Raw genomic sequence first — 20,310 nt, forward strand, 5'->3', positions numbered from 1 at the left:
TTTTGTAGCAGTGAATCACACATGAGTCAGCAGAACTCAGCTCCCTGTGAACCAAGCATCTGTCACTGAGTGGGAGGAAGAGCACAGGCTGTGGAGAGCGGCTGATAAATGGTGAAAGACCAGGTTGGGTAAAATGTGCAGAGAAAGTCAAAGTACATAAAACAAGAAGACGTAGTCATCAACATCCCACGCCAAAAAGGAACAACCACAATAACCCTGGAAAAAATGGGTGCACGCTTCTCATTTTCAAACTCCATCAAGGTATTGATACCCTAAACCCACACACCGAATTTGGTGATCCTATCTGAAACAGTACCTGAGAAAAGCTGTCCACTTTAACTCAGACGGAACAGTTAAGGGCCCAAACATGGAGCAGTTTGATCTCAACTCATCTTTATAGGTTGGAACAAAACATTCCACTGCCTGAGTTTACTATAATACATAATATAGACCCCTGATCAAAAATATAAGACCACATGAAATATTGCAAGAATTTACTTTTTGCAATGTTGGATCTTAGGAAGGTTCTAAGTAGAGTTTCAGAATGAAAAAAACCAAGAAATGGGAGTGAGACAACTACAAATGTGTGTAAGCAATTTATTGTAAACAAGAATAAAACTGAAACAGGCTGTTCATCAGCTGATTAAAAGTTTAAGACCACAGCCTTTAAAACAAAAATCAGAATGTGGATTCAGTGTCATGTTCTGTCAGGTATTCACACTGTGACGACCTCTAATGGCAAAGACGATAAAGCTTTCTTTGAACGTGGTCGGATTGTTGAGCTGCATAAGCAACACCTCTCACACCGAGCTGTTGCTGCTGAGGTTGGGCACAGAGAGTCATTTTAAACTTCTTAAAATCCTGAGGGTTATGGAACTAAAAAGTCAAGTGTTAGACGCAAACAAAAGAGGGTTCTAGTGACTGTCCGTCGCTACACGGGACCTTGGTGAAGAGGAGATAATGCATTGGGTTTTATATAGAGCTTTATCATAGGCACTCAAAGCACTTTACAGAATTAAGACATTATTCTTTCACTCCACACTTAGTTCTCAGTGGTCTCCCATCCAGCTACTAACCAGGTCCAGACGTGCTTAGCTTCTGAGATCTAACGAAATCAGGCAATGACAGGCTGGTATGGACACTGAGATGTTTTCTACTGGCACAGTGGAGGGGCGCCATCATTGTCTGGGCTGCTTCGTTCTTCAATGGAATATCAGGTTGGGCAGGGGCGTCAAACAGAGACTAGCTCTGTGGAGATGTTGCATGGGTTCATCCCTTATGACTGGAAGCCCATATAAAAAGTCTACACACCCCAGGTTTTTGTGAAATGACACCAAGATAAATCATTTCACAACATTTTCCACCTCTAATGTGACCTATAACTTGTACAATGCAGTTGAAAAACAAACTGAAACCTTTCAGGGTAGTGAAGTAAGAATAAAAAAAACTGAGAGAATGAGGTTGCAAAAGTGTGAACACCCTCATAACTGGGGACGGGGCTGTGTTCAGATTGAACCAATCACTTTCAAACTCACAAGCACACACCTGTCACCATTTAAAGTGCCTCTGATTAACCCCAAACCAAGTTCAAATGTTCTAGTAGCTTTTCCTGACATTTCTGTAGCCACATCTTCCAGTATAAGCCATGGTCCTCAGAGATCTTCCACAGCATCAGAGGGATCTCAATGTTCAAAGATATCAGTCAGGTGAAGGGTACCAAGGAATTAAATATAACATGGAACACAGTGAAGACAGTCATCATCAAGTGGAGAAAATATGACACAACAGTGACTTTTACCAAGAACAGGACGTTCATCCAAAATTGATGACAAGACGACAAGAAAAGTGGTCAGGGAGGCTACCAAGAGGCCGACAGCAACATTGAAGGAGCTGCAGGAATTTCTAGCAAGTACTGATGTGTAGTACATGTGACAACAATCTCCAGTTTTCTTCACATGTCTGGACTACAAAGAAAAACATCCAAGCCCAGCTTCATTTTGCAAAAACACATTTGAAGTCTCCCAAACACATGTAGGAAAATGTGTTATGGTCCGATGGAACCAAGGTTGAACATTTTGGCCATAATTGCAAAAGGTATATTTGGCACAAAAACAGCACTGCTCATCACCAAAAGAACACCATTCCAACAGTAGAAGCATGGTGGTGGCAGCATCATGCTTTGGGGCTGTTTTTCTTCAGCTGGAACTGGGGCCTTAGTCAGGGTGGAAGGAATTATGAACAGTTTCAAATATCAGGCAGTGTTGGCACAAAACCTTTGGGCTTCTAAGCACACAGCCACATCAACTAAAGAATGGCTTCACCACAATAAGATTGATGTTTTGGAATGGTCCAGACTGGAATCTGAACATCTGTGGGGTGGTCTGAAGGGGGCTGTGCACAGGAGATGCCCTCGCAATCTGTCACATTTGGAGTGGTTTTGTAAAGAAAAGTGGGTAAATATTACCTCAACAAGATGCTCCACAATGATAGACTCTGACCCAAAAACACTGAGTGCTGTAATAAAAGCCAAAGGTGTTGCATATTTTTGTAACCACGTTATCTTAAGTTTTTTTTCCATCTTTACTTCATCTGAAAGGTTTCAGTTTGTTTTTCAATTGCATTGCACAGGTTATAGGTCACATTAAAGGTGAAAAATCCTGGCATTTGAACAGGGATGTGTAGACTTTTTATAGCCACTGTATATATACAGTATATATATAGTGACTATATTGATATCACTTTTTAAATGATTTCTGTGTGACATAAGTAAAATCTGTGGGACAGTTTGTAAGAAATTGCAGGATTTTAGATTGAAGTGACTTCCATCATAAGATATACCGTAATAAACTGTTTCATTGAATCTGTGTATTTTGGAGGAACTGAATGACACTAAAAATCAACAAATATGCACAAAATGACAGAAATATAAACAGTGTGACTTCAAAAACACACGTCATGTAGAGATTGTAGGGACAATTATTACAAAAAGACACAAAACCATAACACACACACAACTGTGGTGTGTGATCAGCATAGTGGGGAGAGGCTGTGTGTGGGATGGGGTTCAGGGAGGGACTGTTGATGGTTAATCACACCTGCTTTATATCTTACAAAGGAGCTGTTAGAGTGAGAGGACTGACAACCTGCAGTTTAAACACTACTTCCTAGCGTCTATAGAACCCTACCTCATCAAGAGACATGTTACAACTAACAGAGAAATACACAAATTTACTGAAAAACACAAAAATCCTCAACAAACATGCAGAAAATGACAGAAATATTAACAGCGTGACTCCAAAAACACACAGAATGGGTGAAAAAGGACAAAACATGGAAAAAAATACATATAACAAAAATGAGAAAAAAATGACAAGATATAAACAAATGCACACAAAATTGTGTGGGGGCGGAGCTTCAGTTTACACACACACACACACAGTGTAATCACCTTCTTTATTCAAAGATATAGACTGTAAAAGCTTGACGGCAAAAAAGGTAAATACAGCTTTTTTAAAGGTTATGCAGCATTTTATAAAACTTTATGACGGACACACCCCCCCACTCCCCACCCCCCACTCATGCATATTAAGGCACTTATAAAAAATCCTGAACACATTCATCTGCTGTTTATAACATGAAAAAAAGAAAGAAATGTGTTTAATCTACTTTAACCTGTCAATGAACAACTACACAAACGAAGCTTTGACTCGTACAAACATGCAGCAAAACTTGAAACACACACACACACACACAATGTTGTAAATGTCACACTAACGTACTAATCACACTAAGTGTGACGTCTAAATGAGTATGTAGTGCGCTCACATTAGATAGTATGAGAAGATGTGAGAAATACCCAGATGTATAATATATGGGGACATTTTTTAAGTATGCACGGTGGGCACACTAGTCATACTCAACCATCCCATGATGCATTATGAGTGGAATGTAAAATGGTCCTGGTACTGGCTTCAAGCTAGAAACCAAACATCCCCTTTTCAAAATAAAAGCATCTCTTCTTGTCTTCCATTAGTTTTTAATGCTTTTGTAAACAGGGCTCTTGTTTTGAAGTGAACCAGAAGTTTTTTGTATGTTTCGCTGTTATTTTTGTGTATTTTGTTGTGATCTTGTGTATTTTTCTCTTATTTTGTGTGTTTTTGTCATCATGTCATTTTTAGTATGATTATCATTTTTAACCAAAAATAAACATTATACAACCCCATGTTTTTAATGCTTTCATTTGTCATTTTCTTCACTCTCTCTCTCTCAAGTACCCCATGTTGCCTTCCCGTACCCCGTACCCTTATTTGAGAAACACTGGTGTATAGTACGTTAGTGTGACATGGAGCGTGTGTGGTCTATGTGGGGGGGGGACCCTGGTAACGCAGCATAACGTTGAAGGAGCGGGCGTAGTTGTTGGTGACGGAGCAGCTGCTGCCTTCGTCTATGATGGGCAGCAGGAACAACAGCAGTAGCAACGCCAGGAATAGGAGGCACAGAGGGAGCGCCAGACGGCACGCTCGCTGTAGCAAAGAACCAGCCTGTCAGAGTGCACACACACACACACACACACACAAAATAAACAATCAATAAAATATGTTGCATATCAACCTTTTCCACTACCTGTCAGTGAATCTTGTGGATAAATGTATCTTTTCTTCTATTTATTTGATTTTTTCTATCTAAATCAATGGCTATAGCGACACAAAAAAGGCTCAGATGCCCACACCAAAAACATTAATACCAATATTTTTATTGATTAGGAATCCTAACAATGTAACCAAGAGATGATATTTTTAGTGTATTTTACAGACATGGGTCAAACTGACCCGTTATTATAAGACATGCTAACAGAAAGCTAACACAAGAGGAAGGTTACGTTTTATGGAATGATTTATTTCAGGCTCAGTTATTGTGATTAATTACATTTTAAACTTTAGTAATTGAGATTGTAATTGACTTTCAGGGGAAAATATTAATTGTGACATTAATTGTAATTGGAAAGAATGCTGGATAACGTAATCACATTGAGTTATAATTAAACATGGTTAATTGAAGATGTAATTGTAACTGAAAAATGTAATTGACCCCAGTAATAGTGACGTTACCTTTTGCTTCCTGTCGGTAACATCTGCCTCCCTTTGATTGGCTGCAGGTTTCTGCTCAGAGAAGAGAAGGTCAGGTCATGTGACACACACAGGCACGCACACACACACACACGCACACGCACACGCACACGCACACGCACACGCACACGCACACGCACACGCACACGCACACACACACACACACACACACACACACACACACACACACACACACACACACACACACACACACACAGTTTGTGTGTGTGACTCCTTGCTGCCATCTTGTGGTGATTGATCTCATTGATGACATTTATTAAATGTGATTCATGAGATTTTTCTCCTCAGTTTGTTGATTTAGATGTAAAGAAAATCCCATAATCAGCTGATGCTACAAACACTTAGGCCGTGTTGTTAACGTCACACTAACGTACTAATAATGCTAAGTCTGTTTCTTCTGCCTTCCTGCTTTGCTGCTGTAACACTGTACATGTCTCTACTGTGAGATGAATAAAGGATTATCTTATATTAAATTAGTATGTAGTGTGTTCACATTAAATAGTAAAGTATGAAAATATATGTAGTATGTGAGACATACCCTATATATTATACTATATAGTATATACTAGTCATACTCAACCGTCCCATGATGCATTGCGAATGGTCCTGGGACCAGTGTCATGTACTGAGTTTACCTCATACTGAGACTGTATAAATGCACTCCGCTGAAAAAATGAATTTTTGCTAAAAAAAAAAAAAAAAAAAATCAATTCATTTTTGTTTATTTTTGTTTTCAAAGTGAACGGACACGTGTTTTATTTGTTCATTGGATTATGTTAGGGTTATAATCTCAGTATGGAAGTAAACTCTAAACTAAAAATCAAACATCCTCTTTTCAAAATAAAAGCACATCTTCTTGTCTTCCATTAGTTTTTAACTCGTTTATAAATAGGGCTCTTGTTTTGATGTTAACTGTAATGTGTGTACGTGAGTTTTATGAATGAAATGTTGATATTCTACTTGGTCACTTTCTCTTTAAAATGTTTCCAGAACTTTCAAAGGTGGAGAATTAACAGAGATATTGAGGCTCAGTGTGCTTCAGGTTTTTAACCTTGTAGGTTCCAAATGCATCCTGGGAAACTTGGAAGCAGAGATGCAAAGAGTACTGATATCTCCTACTCAAGTACAAGTACGTCATACATATTATATTCAAGTACAAGTAAAAATGAGCTCAATTAAAAAGTACTCAAAGTAAAACAATGTTTCGTTATTTCCTGTATTTTTGACAGCTGCACTTTTACATTTGTTTTTTGATGCAGGTCATTAGCTTACCATAGTTTTTAATTTATTATGAAACATGATAATACCCAAAAAAAAGAGTTTGAGAAGCACAGGATTAAGATCTCACATTGGCAGTCGTCCTCTGTCTGATGTCTCCACACTCCTTCAGCTTTGATTTATAGAGTATCCAACGATAGCGAAGATCATCCAGATCATCATCTGGTGCTGATGCAGAGCTGCTTCCCTCCTCCTCCTGTAGCAGCAGCTCAAACTGCTGCTGTCCACAGCCCACTCCAGTCCTAAGAGCCTGCACGCCCCCAGAAAACATCACACAGTCAGAACAATCAGGAGACCAAACGTAAACCATCACAATGTTAAAGCTCCATTATTATGCTATTTTTTTAACCCATCTTCATTTGTTCTAAAAAACCCCAAAACATAGTATTTGAGGTTTATTCTCCCAGACTCGCCTGTTTTCAGGAGTTTTCGCCTCTGAAAAGTCAGTTTAATGAGGCTTCTAAAAACACGCTTTAATTATTATAGGGACAGTGCATATTAATATATATATTTATATACATATATATCTGTAGATATGCCAGAATTAGCCTAAGGGCTATTTTTCATCTGTAGTCCCTGGACAGTTGTTATGTGTTATCCTAAAGGGAATAAAATGACAATTATACAATTAACATAAAATACAACACAGCAAAATATTTAAAGTACTCTCAATAACACAAACCAAACATGACAGACATTATTACAACAACACTGTTACGAACTCAACAACAACAGAGACAAGTCAGACTAACAGACAAGGGACCAGAGGCCAGCAGGGGGCAGTGCTGACAACTGTGATTTTAAATGAATTATATATATTCATATTTCTAATTGTTATGGTTCTCCTGTTGTTCTAGTGTGAATGAACTGTGTGAGCGGGTATGATGACAAACCATGGATTATTTTATTGATGACAGTATTTGACCATGTTTTCCAACTCAGTAAATGATGCTTTTACACACATTCTTATTATATAAGGTAAGAGAAGTCAGAATTGTCAGGAGGAGGAGTTTCCGTGTTGTGATGTCACAACCCAAGGAAAATCCAACTTGCCCGTTTGGAGCCGACTTTTTACAAAATGTGGAAAAACGAGGGAGGGAGCAGTCAGAACTTTTTCCGCTCTGTCCCTCTGAATGAGGCTAAATGGATGTATATCACTGTATCAAAACCATCATGATACTGCCCCTTTAAATGTCTGAAGGGTTTAGGGACTGTGAAACGTGTGGGAACCACTGATTTAAAAGGAAGCGTCTGGGCTGAGAATGAAGAGCGTATAGTTAAATCCTATAAAGGCGTACTGATGTAGATGTGTCCTGTGGTCATTAGGCAGCACTGGCTCTGTAGGTAACGTACTGTGAGTGAGTCCTGGGACGTCTTCAGGTCTTTGGCACCGAGCGTGGACTCATTTCTGCTCAGGATTTCAGAAAGAAGAGCGTTCTGTTTGGACAGCCACGCCTCAAACTCTCTCCTCCTGGAAAGGGTTTGTCTCTGCAAAAAGCCATGGGAGACCATACTGTAGGCTTCTTTAATAAACCATCATCATCATCATGACAGAAACAACAAGCAGCATGCACCAAGTATGTACGCATGCACGCACACTTTTTCTTTGTTTGTTTTTCAGTGAAACATTAAATGATACGTGTTTTATTTTGATGTCACATATCAAACTGTACCATATGTTAATGAGTTTATTCTTATGGTTGATGACGACTTCTGACCACAAAGCAGTTCACAATGGCTGTGTTTAATGTTTATCAATGTGTGTATGTATCAAAATTATTTACTGTGATTTTATCATTGCATTGTAATTTTATTGTTGTTTTATTGTCATTTTATAGATATTTTATTGTTGTTTTATTGTCATTTTATTGTCATTTTATTGATATTTTATTGTTGTTTTATTGTCTTTTTATTGTCCTTATATTGATGATTTATTGTTGTTTTATTATCATTTTATTGTTGTTTTATTGTCATTATATTGATGATTTATTGTTGTTTTATTGTCATTTTATTGTTGTTTTATTGATATTTTATTGTTGTTTTATTGTCATTTTATTGTTGTTTTATTGTCATTATATTGATGATTTATTGTTGTTTTATTGTCATTTTATTGTTGTTTTATTGATATTTTATTGTCATTTTATTGTTGTTTTATTGTCATTATATTGATATTTATTGTCATTTTATTGTTGTTTTATTGTTGTTTTATTGATATTTTATTGTTATTTTATTGATATTTTATTGTTGTTTTATTGTTGTTTTATTGTCATTATATTGATATTTATTGTCATTTTATTGTTGTTTTATTGATATTTTATTGTTGTTTTATTGATATTTTATTGTTGTTTTATTGATGTTTTATTGTTGTTTTATTGATGTTTTATTGTTGTTTTATTGATGTTTTATTGTTGTTTTATTGATATTTTATTGTTGTTTTATTGATATTTTATTGTTGTTTTATTGATATTTTATTGTTGTTTTATTGTTCTGTATTGTTGAATTCAGCAGCCAATTATATAAAAACTGTCTATTATAATTTCATTAAAAGCAAACCTGTGTAACCATGTTACAGTTCCATGTAGTTAATAATTAAATTATGTTTCATATGAACTTGTGCCACTACCTGTCAGTTCTCTTGAGGATCATTTCACCAGTTTAAAAAAATATAAATCTCGGGCTATGCTGACACAAAAAAGGCTCAGACGCCCACACCAAAAATATTAAAACCAATAATTCCATGTATAAGGAAGTCTAACAATGTAACCAAGAGATGAAAAACTAATTAGATGATAAATGATATTTTTAGTGTATTTTACAACTGATTTAAGACAAGAGTCAAAACTGACCTGTTATCATAAGAGATGCTAACATAAAGCTAACACAAGAGGAAGGTTACATTTTATGGGCTTATTTATTTCAGGCGGAGTAATTGTAATTAATTGTAATTGAACTTTAGTAATTGAGAACATAATTGTAACTGACTTTCAGGAGAAAAATAATCATCGTGATTTTAATTACAATTGGTAAAGATGGCGGTCACTGGAATCATAATTTAGTTGTAGTTGAACATGGATAATTGAAGACGTAATTGTAATTGAGTCCAACCCTGATGTTATGGGTGCACAGATACCTTAGTGTGTTCATCGGGTGGAGCTGACCTCGTCTCAGGTGATTCTTCTCTGTAGATCAGCCCAAATCGTGTCACTGGACTCTGGTGCTTTTCTACTCTGTTGGTTTCCTCAGAAGAACAACTCCTCGGTCCTTGTTCAGGAGATGCATGTGTGGACAAAGCAGCCACTGCTCCTCTGTCCCTGTGTCGGCTTCTGTTTGCTGAGTCACTGGAGGACGTGCTAACACCTTCAGCAGACAAATCCACTTCATCTTGGCTCCAATGCGCTCCACTTTTCTGAAGGTAAACAGGATGTTTATCCAGAGTGTCTTTCAGGGAGAGTTGGCGTTCTCCATAGCCCAGCATCCCTCCCTTCCTGTCAGACTCCATCTGCTCTGTGGAGCTGCTGACAAGCCTGGGAACAAGAAGCAAACATTATCCTACACCTTCAACTAAGTATTGGTTTGGTCTGGAAATATTGGCCCTCATTCATCAACTGTTCATAGGTTCAGATCTGAGCGTACAACATGCGTAAGGCCGGATTAACCATATGCCTCTGAAGGGCCCGGGAAATATCTCATTACCTCATTGGTCAGCCCATATATGGGCTGACCAATGAGGATCTTTATTTAGTGTCTTGTCTGTGGACTTCCTCTGTGGTGGCTCTATCCATTCAATACATTTGTGTTGGCAATAAGTGTTGTTAATTAAATACTGGATGCTTTGAAAGTGGTTGCTTATTTACTTTTTCTGAAAATGGAGGACACTTCCCTTCCTCTTTAATGTCGTGGGTCAATTTGACCAGATTATACTGATGCTAATGTGTTTTATTTCCATAGCATCATATGTGAGTAAGTGGCTTTGACAAGAGGACATAGTGGTGCATTTGTATTTCTTCGAGTATTTACACCTGTAAATCAAAATCAGATATTGGTGTATTGAGTATATTTATGTATATTACTGGAATGTATTTATTCTTTTGCCAGATTATAGTACGGTAATCCTGGGGTCATGATGATGGGGCCCTTGAATACTGTTAGTGTTAATCTGGCCCTCGACGTGCGTTCCACCATATTCACGCAATCTTGGGTATTTATCAATTCTCACATGAGTGTACGCTACAATCAGATCTCACGTGTGTTCTGAGCTAGCGTTCCTCAAACCTGAGTGTGTGGATTAGTGGTTCAGAAAAGCCAAATCTGACTGAGACTGAAAATAAAGTATTAAACAAACCTCAGCTCTTACGGGCAACTGGGCAATTGCCCAGGGGCCCGCGAGCATAAGCAGACACACATCCAGAACAGATTAAAAAAAGAGGAGTATTAAAACAAAATAAAATGTATTTTAAAAAGCCCACGTTTTTACTGATACCTGCATTTTACTTCAATAAATCCACAGACAAACGCTCCTACCGGGCAGGAGCAGATCACAGGAGCTGCTTCGGTGCTGTGTTGGGCCAGCAGGGGAACACTGCTCTATACCACAGGGGAAGTTGGTGAATTCCATTGGTGAATTGAGCAATGTCTGATGTACCAGTGCAGCGTGAGGAGCCAAAGCTGAAGCAGTGGCAGCATAGCCTCCACTGAGGCTTTTTAAGGGATTTGTTCATTTCTTTTAATGTGTTATTTTATTGGCCTCAGCGTATGAACAACTGATGCTGACATGAACTGTATATTTCCATGTGTCTCTCCAGGATCTCTGCTGTGAAGCTGTATGCAGAGCTCACAGGGGGGCAGACGTCAACTATGAGCTCCTTTGTACGATGGCCGACAGAAACAAACATGCAGAAAACAGCAAAACACGAGAATTCTGCAAAAGCGTCCTTTTAAAGAGTAACTAAACCCCAAAACAAAAAGTGCTGTTGATTGATTCTGGTCCAACTGTCATTATTTTAGTTAAAGTATTTTAACTTGGCATATTTAGTTGTAAAATGTCAGAGTGACTTCCCTCTATGGGTTGAAACCTGGCAATTACATCTTTGTTTTGCTCCACCTCAGATGTAAATGGACTTGATTTATATAGCGCTTTATCACCACACTGAAGCAGTCCCAAAGCACTTTACATATCAGCTCATTCACCCAATCACTCTCACATTCACACACCAGTGGGACAGGACTGCCATGCAAGGCGCTAGTCGACCACTGGGAGCAACTTAGGGTTCAGTGTCTTGCCCAAGGACACTTCGACACATAGTCAGGTACTGGGATCGAACCCCCAACCTCTCGATCAGAAGACAACCCTCTACCACCTGAGCCACGGTCGCCATGTGATGAGTTACTTTCTTTTCTTGCCAGCGTTTGTTTGACCTCGGTGGGCGGGGCCTCTGAACCAGGAAGATTTAAAGGCTCAACATGTTAATGACGATCGATCAGCCCCCGCATTTATCAACACCCGATCAACTGTGCGCTGGGATTGGTCAAATACGAATGCTTCATAAAGCACACGTTGGTCCTGTCGTATAGTTACGTCACAATGTGCACTCAGATTTGCACCCGTTTTTACGCAAAGGTTGATAAATGTGGGCCACTGTGTTCATTTAATGGCGTAACAACTGTGTACGTTTGTAGAGAGAGACTCATGTTGCTCAGCTTCAGCCAGGACTCTTTAAGGCGCTTCATGTCCCATGCGATGTGGACTTGTCCCTCTTTGGAAGTCCTCTCCAGGACTCTGAGGCCCTGGACCTCCATGTGCTGCATCTCAAGCTCTTTTGCAGGAAACTCTTCTAAAGCTTTCTGTGCACGAAGACACACAAATAAAAGGAGAGATTTGAAATGAATCACATGAAAATACATCAACGGCTGCCTTTTTTTTCTCTGAAAAATGTTTTAGTTATACAGTGATCAGCCATGCTGGAGGTTAATCTGTCACAATAATAATAACCCTGGATTTCCATTGGATGCGTATCTGCTCAGAAACTGCTCCGCTAAGTAACTGCAGTGCAATCTGCAGTCCAGCAATCCACACCACCTCAGGTTTTGCTGCGTATCTGTTGCAGCACGGACTCAGGAGATCCCGCTAATTTACGTGTAATCGTGCAATATACGTATATATGTGATTCAACCATGAATAAATGCAATATAATTTATATGTGACATATGATTTTAAAAGTGCGGTTTTCGGATAGAGTCCAAAATGGGCCCGCTGGATGTCCTGGAAGGTCGGTGTTTTCCTCTGCCAGGGGTAACCTATGTCAGTGGATGGAATTACGATCCGCCTTGAACACAGAGAATTTTATTTTGAAAAAAATCTGGATATTTTATTATGTGTCTATGCACTACTTCCTGTCCCGCACGGGTTTATTGCTGCAGCACAGCTCTAGTGTCTGGCAAAAATAGAAGGGTTGCGCATCTGCTACAGAGGATTCCAGCATGCTGCAGCAGCTACACAGTTGTGCTGGTACAGATTTGCTGCATTGTTGTTTCAGAGCAGTTACGGAGCAGTTACGGAGCGGTTACGGATGCGGTGGAATTTGGGGGTAAGGACGACTGCATCAGAAAAGCTTGAAGTGGTGGACATATAAAGTAGGTTGACTTTAAAAAAAAAAAAACAGACAAAGACCTCCACTTCATGGCGGCGACCTTCAATGTTCCATTCTCCTGAGGGGTCACGAAACGACTTCAGTTTCTGTTTCATGATCATCAACCACTTCTCTATGTTCAGCAAACGGTCATGGAAGGCCTCGTGCGCGACGATGTTGTCCTCGCTCTCTTGAACCTTAGCCTGAGGGAGAGACGGCTGATGTTCACTTGCATTAGGGCAACAATGTGTCGTTTCATTTACAACAACAAACTCTTACTTTGACTTTCTGATGGAAATGTTTAAACTCAATGCAGAGTTTCTCAAACTGAGCCTTTTTGTTTGGGCTGGAGGAAACCAGGGACTCTAAGGCCATGATCTGTGCATCACACACATCCATCTCCTTCTCAATAGCCTGGGATCAAACATACCATAGAAACAGTTAGTAATGCTTTTTAATCAACTTTATGCTAAAGCCAAACTATGTGACTTTGAATGCAGATTCATAGTTAGCTGTGGGAAAAAGCTGTAAAACCAAAGAAAGTTATGCTTAAATGAAAAAAAAAAAAAAAACATATTTTCAGAATATCAAAATTGTTTGGTTTCAGTGTGAAAACACAATGAAATAGTTAATCATGTAAATCAAATTGGGAAATATTAATTAATTCATAGTAAAGCTGCATTATGTAGAATTGTGAGACTTGTATAGAAACAACCATGCACATCCTCCCCTCCCTGTTTGAAACCTATCGTCCCTTACCGGTATCCTGGTGAACGCACAAAACTGTGAAGCTTTTAGCTTTTTTTCCTCAATAAAAACTAGCAACGTATCACTCTGTAGTTACTGTCCTCAGAGCCCCTCCCCCGTCCCAAAGGTCTCACAAGTGACCCCAGCTGCCAGTCAGAGCAGACCCACACCACTCCACATCCAGATTGCAAATTAATAGCTCATGTTCTCTCCACCTTTGATACGCTTCTCTTAGGTTTACACACGATTTATCCGTCAGTTATCACTCTCCCTCTGACACCAGTGTGTGGTGCGGATCGTCCGCTTTGAGTCCACCCGGATCTCCGTCGAGTCCGTTCCACCCAAATATGTTTGTGCCTTTAGACTGTTTCTTCTCCACATCTTTCTTCCTTTTTTGTCTTGCTTTGCCGTATAACTGCTGTGCTTTAACGATGCGATGGGGACTTCTCCTGCTAGAAAATACGCTATTGCACTTTTATTATCGATGGTACGTGAATACGCATCGCCTTTAGTGAGGCAGCCAATAGTGATGCCCAAAACGGCTCATCACTGATTGGCTGAATTGTGGTTCTCCCGGTATTTGAAATCTTAAATACAAAGCTAAGAGAAGGAGTAGAGTACTCTCAGAAAACTTCAGATTACAATATGATCAAAGGTGATCATGGATTATTTTGACAAAAAAATAAATAAAACAACTTACATACTGCAGCTTTAAATGTTTTTTTTTTTTTTTTTTTTTTTTAAATATATACAACTTCCTTCAACAAAAAACATGTATAAATATACAGTAGGATGGTGTACACACTGCAGTATGTATGAATTAGGGCTGGGCAATATGGACCAAAACCCATATCTCGATATTTTTCCTCAAAATGTCGATATAAGATATAAAACTCTATATTTTTAACTCAATAAAGTCTTACCACAAAAAAAAAATTCTGGGTTAAATTTGCTGATAAAAAATGCCACACAGCCACATTTACTAACACACAGCTGCACGATATGTGCCACTTTAGTCTTTTTCTCCTCTAAAGGACAGCACGTGTGAGTGAGTTCTGTGATGTGGCTTGTTTAGGTGAAGGTCTGGGTTAGGAGTCACTCAGAAATCCATTTTCTGAGAAGAAACAAAAGAAGCAACTCCTAAAATGAGTATTTTAATAAAAAATAAGCTATAAAATATAAATATATCAATACAGGCGATATGGTAATTTTCTATATCACCAAAACAGAAATGACAATCCATCTCGAGGTCTAGTATGAACTGGGATTTCACTCACCCTGAACTGGTCTGACTGGCTCTTTTTGGCAAGAATATCCGGCTGAAGCACGTCAGCTGAAACCAGCCCATCTTCCAAACTGGTTAGCTTGGAGAGAATTGATTCGTGGGCATCTCCGAAGTCTTTGGTCCTTGTAATTAATACCTAAAGAGGAAACTCGTTTATTTCTGCATTAATTTGAACCTTGAATGTGTTCATGCGTACCTCCAGCCTGCTCCTTCTCTGCAGCAGCTGAGCGTGCAGCAGCTCTCTGTTCTTGATGGCCATGTTCAGCTCAGACTGAAGAACATTAGCTTCCTCTGGACCAAACACAGGTTCCAGCAGCTCTTTCTTCATCTGCACCAGTTTCAAGCGATCCTGCAGCTGGATGCTCTCCCGATGCAGACGCTACAAGTGGAGCGAGCAGAAAGCTCCATCTCAACTTTGGTAAAAAGCTTCTTCACAAATGATGGAAATTGAAAAACCCTCACATTGACATGAGACTAAAAAAAATCTGAGCAAACATTCATTGATTGATGTGAATAAATACATTTAAATGTGATCCTAAAGGGCCACAGTGGTGCCTGTTATGTTTCTCCTTAGACAACTCTCTAAAGAGCTCCTTCAAGTAATCTGGTATCGAGAACATGCAGGACTGCAGCCCTCGAGGATTGGAATTACACATGTATTAAGCATTACGAGACCAAGATACTACGTGATGCTAACACTCCTTCATCTTCCTTCTTAACTCCAGTAGAACAATGTTTTTCAACCTTTTTTCATTGATAAAAATCCCCAGCACACCTTCAACCGAAAATGTTAAAAAACAAAACTTTGTAGCCTATATTAACAATATAGTCATTCTTATCAAAGTCTTATAAACATTTTGAAATAATCTTTCATAATTTGCATACTTTATACACATTGTGGGAGGGATAAAAGAAAGTTTAAAAACATCCATAAATAAATGTGATTGGAACTACAATTGAACTTTTTTTGTTCTGTATTGTTAAACGTTAAAAAGTTTCAGATTTGATGTTTAGCATAGAACTGAATCTAGTTTATTAACATGAACGATGAAAACTGAGTGGCAATTGTGTGAAGTTCTTTTTCATTATTTTATTTGTTATGGTTGTTTCACACAGAGTCAAACACAAGCTCCTCATGTGTTCCTCCTTAGAGTGAATATATCCGTCCTAAAGCTCAGCAAAGCACATAACATGAGTATTTTTTTATGAATATCACAAGTTAAGGTAGCTTTATTTACACACATCCACAGAGGTGTGTGTGTGTGTGTGGGGGGGTGGCTGTGAGCTTTGGGTCGGGGGAGGGGCTCACAGCAGCGTATTGGCATATTAGTCCATTAATTACTTTTCTAAAATGTTTTTCGATCAATTAAGTGAAATTGATTAATTAATTAGGTTAGCAGGGTTCTTGCAGGGTTCTTGCCAGTGCTGTTAAGTGTGGGGGCCTCCGACGTTGTAATTTTGCTCCCCTGTGGTGCGTTTTCAGAAGGGGGTGTGTCCATAACAGTCCCAATATTATTGCGGGTCCAACATAATATCTAACTAAAATTTGAAAAGAGCATCTTGGGATCAGTCATTTAAATAAAATATGATTTATTGTCTATGCATTGTCTGAAGGACCTATACTAACTTTTATCATGACCCGTCAGCAATTCAATAAATAACTTTTGGCTTTAAGGTAAGGCAGTAACAAAGATAAAAAAAAAAATTAAAGCAAAAAACTTTAGCTTTACGTCACTAAATTTGGCTCTCAGGGGGTTATAAACGCGATCCCGCTATGCTGTGAAAAATTCCTGGCGAGAACCCTGGATAGGTCTGTTTCATTGCTGGATTTATATTTGTCTCATTGTTTACGTTACCTTTGTTTTTATTGGTCAAACTGCACCGCTACATGTTTTTATGTTGTTATGTTTTAACGTGTTTTATGCTCTAATATCTTTGAATGCTGAATCAAATAAAGTTGATTGATTGACACCAGATAACGTTTAAATTGTCACAATCTGAGCAAATAGTAATGGACCATCTCAATTATTTTTACCTCGACAGACTGGACCAACATTGCAACGTGAGAGAAGTCTGTGACTTTGGCTGAAGACTCCAACACACGGGACACGTCGTGGCTCCACTGTGTGTAGACCAGTAGGGGGTCCTGGAGGATTTTTCTCAGCACAGACTCAGACTCTGCACACATTCTGGTAGCTTTGCATTTCACACTGTAGACAGACAGACAGACAGACAGACAGACAGGAGTAAACGAGCAGTTAGCAGCTGATTCTGACTCCAAAGGAAGTATTTCCTCTTTGTTTACTCACTAGTACGTTAATAGGGGTGTAAGGATACACTCAATCAACAATTCAATTCCCAATTTATAAAAAAATTAAAATCAACATTGGAATGTAATGATGCACTTAACTTATTTCAATTTGAATACATATAGATCATATTTTGGAGAAGAAAAAAAACAAATTAGTCAAAATACTGAATTCTATATATAATTTTTTTTACAAACAGTTTCAACTGTTTGAACTCATAAACCAAAATAAACTGCACATTTCTTTATTTATCCCAGTGCAAAGTTGAACAAAAATGTATATTTTTTAAAAACATACCAAAAAAGAATGTAAGATATGTTTTGAAATCCTAAATACTGTGGAAGAATAGAGTTTTTTTTTTTTTTTTTTAAAGTGGAGCTTATGTTCCTGGCTTAGAATGTACATATTTTTCTTAAGGAATCATGTATATGTGTGTGTGTGTGGGTTCTGTAGTGTGGCTTGTTTTAAGTCCGGTAGCCCGGCCTAAAAATCTACAATGTGCATTAAGACCTACAGTGTGAACGTAGTGACAGTGTCCTGTGGTGTACTGTATAGGCCAAGATGTAACGGAAATGAACGGCATTTAGATCAGCGGTACAGCAGAGGGATATGATCCATAAAAAGTCGAGGTGCAGTTGTTGCCCTGTATCAGCACTCTTTGAATCTCTGTCGTCCAATCAGAACTAACTGTTGTATAATTTGGGATATATCCTTACATCTCTAGTCTTTAACCAACTATTTTCATCAAATGTCAGTAGAATAGTGACACACACACACCTCTGCTGCTCTTTGACCACCGCCAGGACGTCATCAGAGAGGTGATGGGAGTCCTCTGAGAACCTGAACAGTTCCTTGAGCTGTGACTTCAGGTGTTCCACCTGCGGTTCCTCCACAGCCAGAGTATGTTTCACTCTCTACAGCAAAACAGAAGCACGTTCATTATTCACGCCACCAGGCGTTACTGAGTATGTGCTAAAGATGAAGGTAAAACAGACTTTTTTTCATGCACACAAACAAACACGCCCTCCTGCTCCCTACATCACGGTTGATCTGCTCTGGAGTGAAAGTGAGAGGTAAACCAGCTTCTCCTCAATGACGAGTGACAATATAATTCTGGGTATTTACTCTAAACCAGGGGTCACCAACACGAGGCGCGCAGACACCAGGTAGCCCGCATGGACCATGTGAGGGGCCCTCAGGAGCTCTAGTCACCAATGAGCTCCATCTAAAATCTGATTTACTTTCCAGGATTCAAACTCACAAAGATAAACACATATGACAGATTTAGATAGTTCTTAGTAAAGTTAAATACTGCTGCACCTGATAAAGTTTTAGTATTAAAAAATATTTTTTTTTAAAACGCAAGGTGGAAATTTGAAATTTGTTGCACTTTACAAATGTTACATGTTGTACAATTAGTTCAAAGTCATTTGTTAGTAGCTAGTAAAATAAGATGATTTTTTCTATTAAATTAAATGAAAATTAAACTATCTATTAAGCAAAAAAGGTCTGCGTGCGTACATGTTTGTGGAGAAAATATCTCCCTGACGCGGTATCTGTTTGACCTGAAACTTTATCAACGGCTTCCAAATACCCCGAGTGTGTGCATCTGTTATTTAAGAATAATTTGGTCATTTCAAAACATTTATTTTCATTTTATTTCACCCAGACGGCACATTCATGTTCACCTAGAAGTAAAACCTATTCAGCTTTTGACCTCAGTGTGTGGGGGCGCTAGCGCACCATCTATATCTGTTTCACTGCACAGCTCCACTCCAGAGCCAATCACAGTGGGGAGCTAGAGTCACATGTGCGGCCAGAGCCAATCGCTCGCTGAAGACCTGGAGTAGCACCAGACCTGAGAGAGGAAGATAGTTTAAGGCTCTTTCACTACTTTTAAGCTCCTGTGGACTTCTCTTTTGAGACTTTTTGACTCTTCCTTATTTGGTGATTACGTTTCAAAACGTTTACTTTCATGTTTGTTTGACCGTTCACTGTTTAGACCTTACAGACAGGACCAGGAAGTTATGACGGGACTCAGAAGTTAATGACGGGCAATGGCCACGGCTGTGTTGAAAGCTTACGGCGAAAAATGCACATTTCTCCACGGATACGGTATTATAAACGCTGTTATTTTCACCACGTGCTATATAACCAAATGCACACCTTTAATGTACATAATGAAAGCACACAGAGCTGTTTGGAGAGAGAGTGGCGACAACGGAAAAGTTCCCAGAAGTTTCTAATAGTTTCCGTGGGTCCGTTTTTTTTCTCTACACACGCATTTCAACAACCTGTGCATGCGCGCAGCTGATGCGTGTGTGTGTGTGTGTGTGTGTGAGGAAGAACCCACGGAGGAGATGAAGAGAGTCCAACATGGCAACCAGCAGGATGACATGACAAAATACACAAAACTAAATATTTATACAAAAAATACATAAAAACACAACAGAAAGAGAATAAAAAAAAAAAAAAAAAAAAAAAAACAACAACACATAATTACTCCAAAAACATACATTACAGAAAAATACACCAAACACCAAAAATATAAAAGTAAAAAAAACAAAAAACCATAGAATTCAAACAGGGAAATCACACACACTATTGTACTTTCCACAAATAAACCCCTTTATAACACAACAGAGTATGTACACCTCTGTACATCCAACCTGCAAACACATACTGTACTTATTGGCCATAATTAACAACTCTACTTAAGCTCCTCCCACCATATGGATACATATTTCAGTATGTTTGTATGTCAGACACTACAGTTAATTCAGATGAAAAGGAAGGAGCAAGCAGATAATCTCTGACCAATATCAGGGGTCCCCAATCTTTTTTGTCCCATGTACCCCCTTTGCATTTTTGTCAAATCATGTGTCTTCATATCATAAGTACCCTCTCCATAATTTCAG

General features: G+C 38.7%; 1 protein-coding gene across 1 annotated transcript in view; it reads right to left on the bottom strand.

Moving 5' to 3' along the window:
* Positions 1-4,152: 4,152 nt before the first annotated feature.
* The window catches only part of syne3 (spectrin repeat containing, nuclear envelope family member 3), a 33,275-nt gene continuing 17,117 nt past the window's right edge, over positions 4,153-20,310 (bottom strand). Inside the window, exons 7-18 of the mRNA XM_028438393.1 lie at positions 18,170-18,306; positions 17,119-17,293; positions 15,280-15,462; positions 15,076-15,219; positions 13,331-13,465; positions 13,093-13,254; positions 12,094-12,266; positions 9,556-9,949; positions 7,779-7,913; positions 6,496-6,675; positions 5,109-5,159; positions 4,153-4,541 (exon numbers count right to left, since the gene is read on the bottom strand). Of these exons, the coding sequence (XP_028294194.1) occupies positions 4,359-4,541; positions 5,109-5,159; positions 6,496-6,675; positions 7,779-7,913; positions 9,556-9,949; positions 12,094-12,266; positions 13,093-13,254; positions 13,331-13,465; positions 15,076-15,219; positions 15,280-15,462; positions 17,119-17,293; positions 18,170-18,306 (2,052 nt within the window). The 3' untranslated portion in view covers positions 4,153-4,358. The remainder of the gene's footprint in view (positions 4,542-5,108; positions 5,160-6,495; positions 6,676-7,778; positions 7,914-9,555; positions 9,950-12,093; positions 12,267-13,092; positions 13,255-13,330; positions 13,466-15,075; positions 15,220-15,279; positions 15,463-17,118; positions 17,294-18,169; positions 18,307-20,310) is intronic.

Source organism: Gouania willdenowi, chromosome 22, assembly GCF_900634775.1.
Source record: "Gouania willdenowi chromosome 22, fGouWil2.1, whole genome shotgun sequence".
NCBI lineage: Eukaryota > Metazoa > Chordata > Actinopteri > Blenniiformes > Gobiesocidae > Gouania > Gouania willdenowi.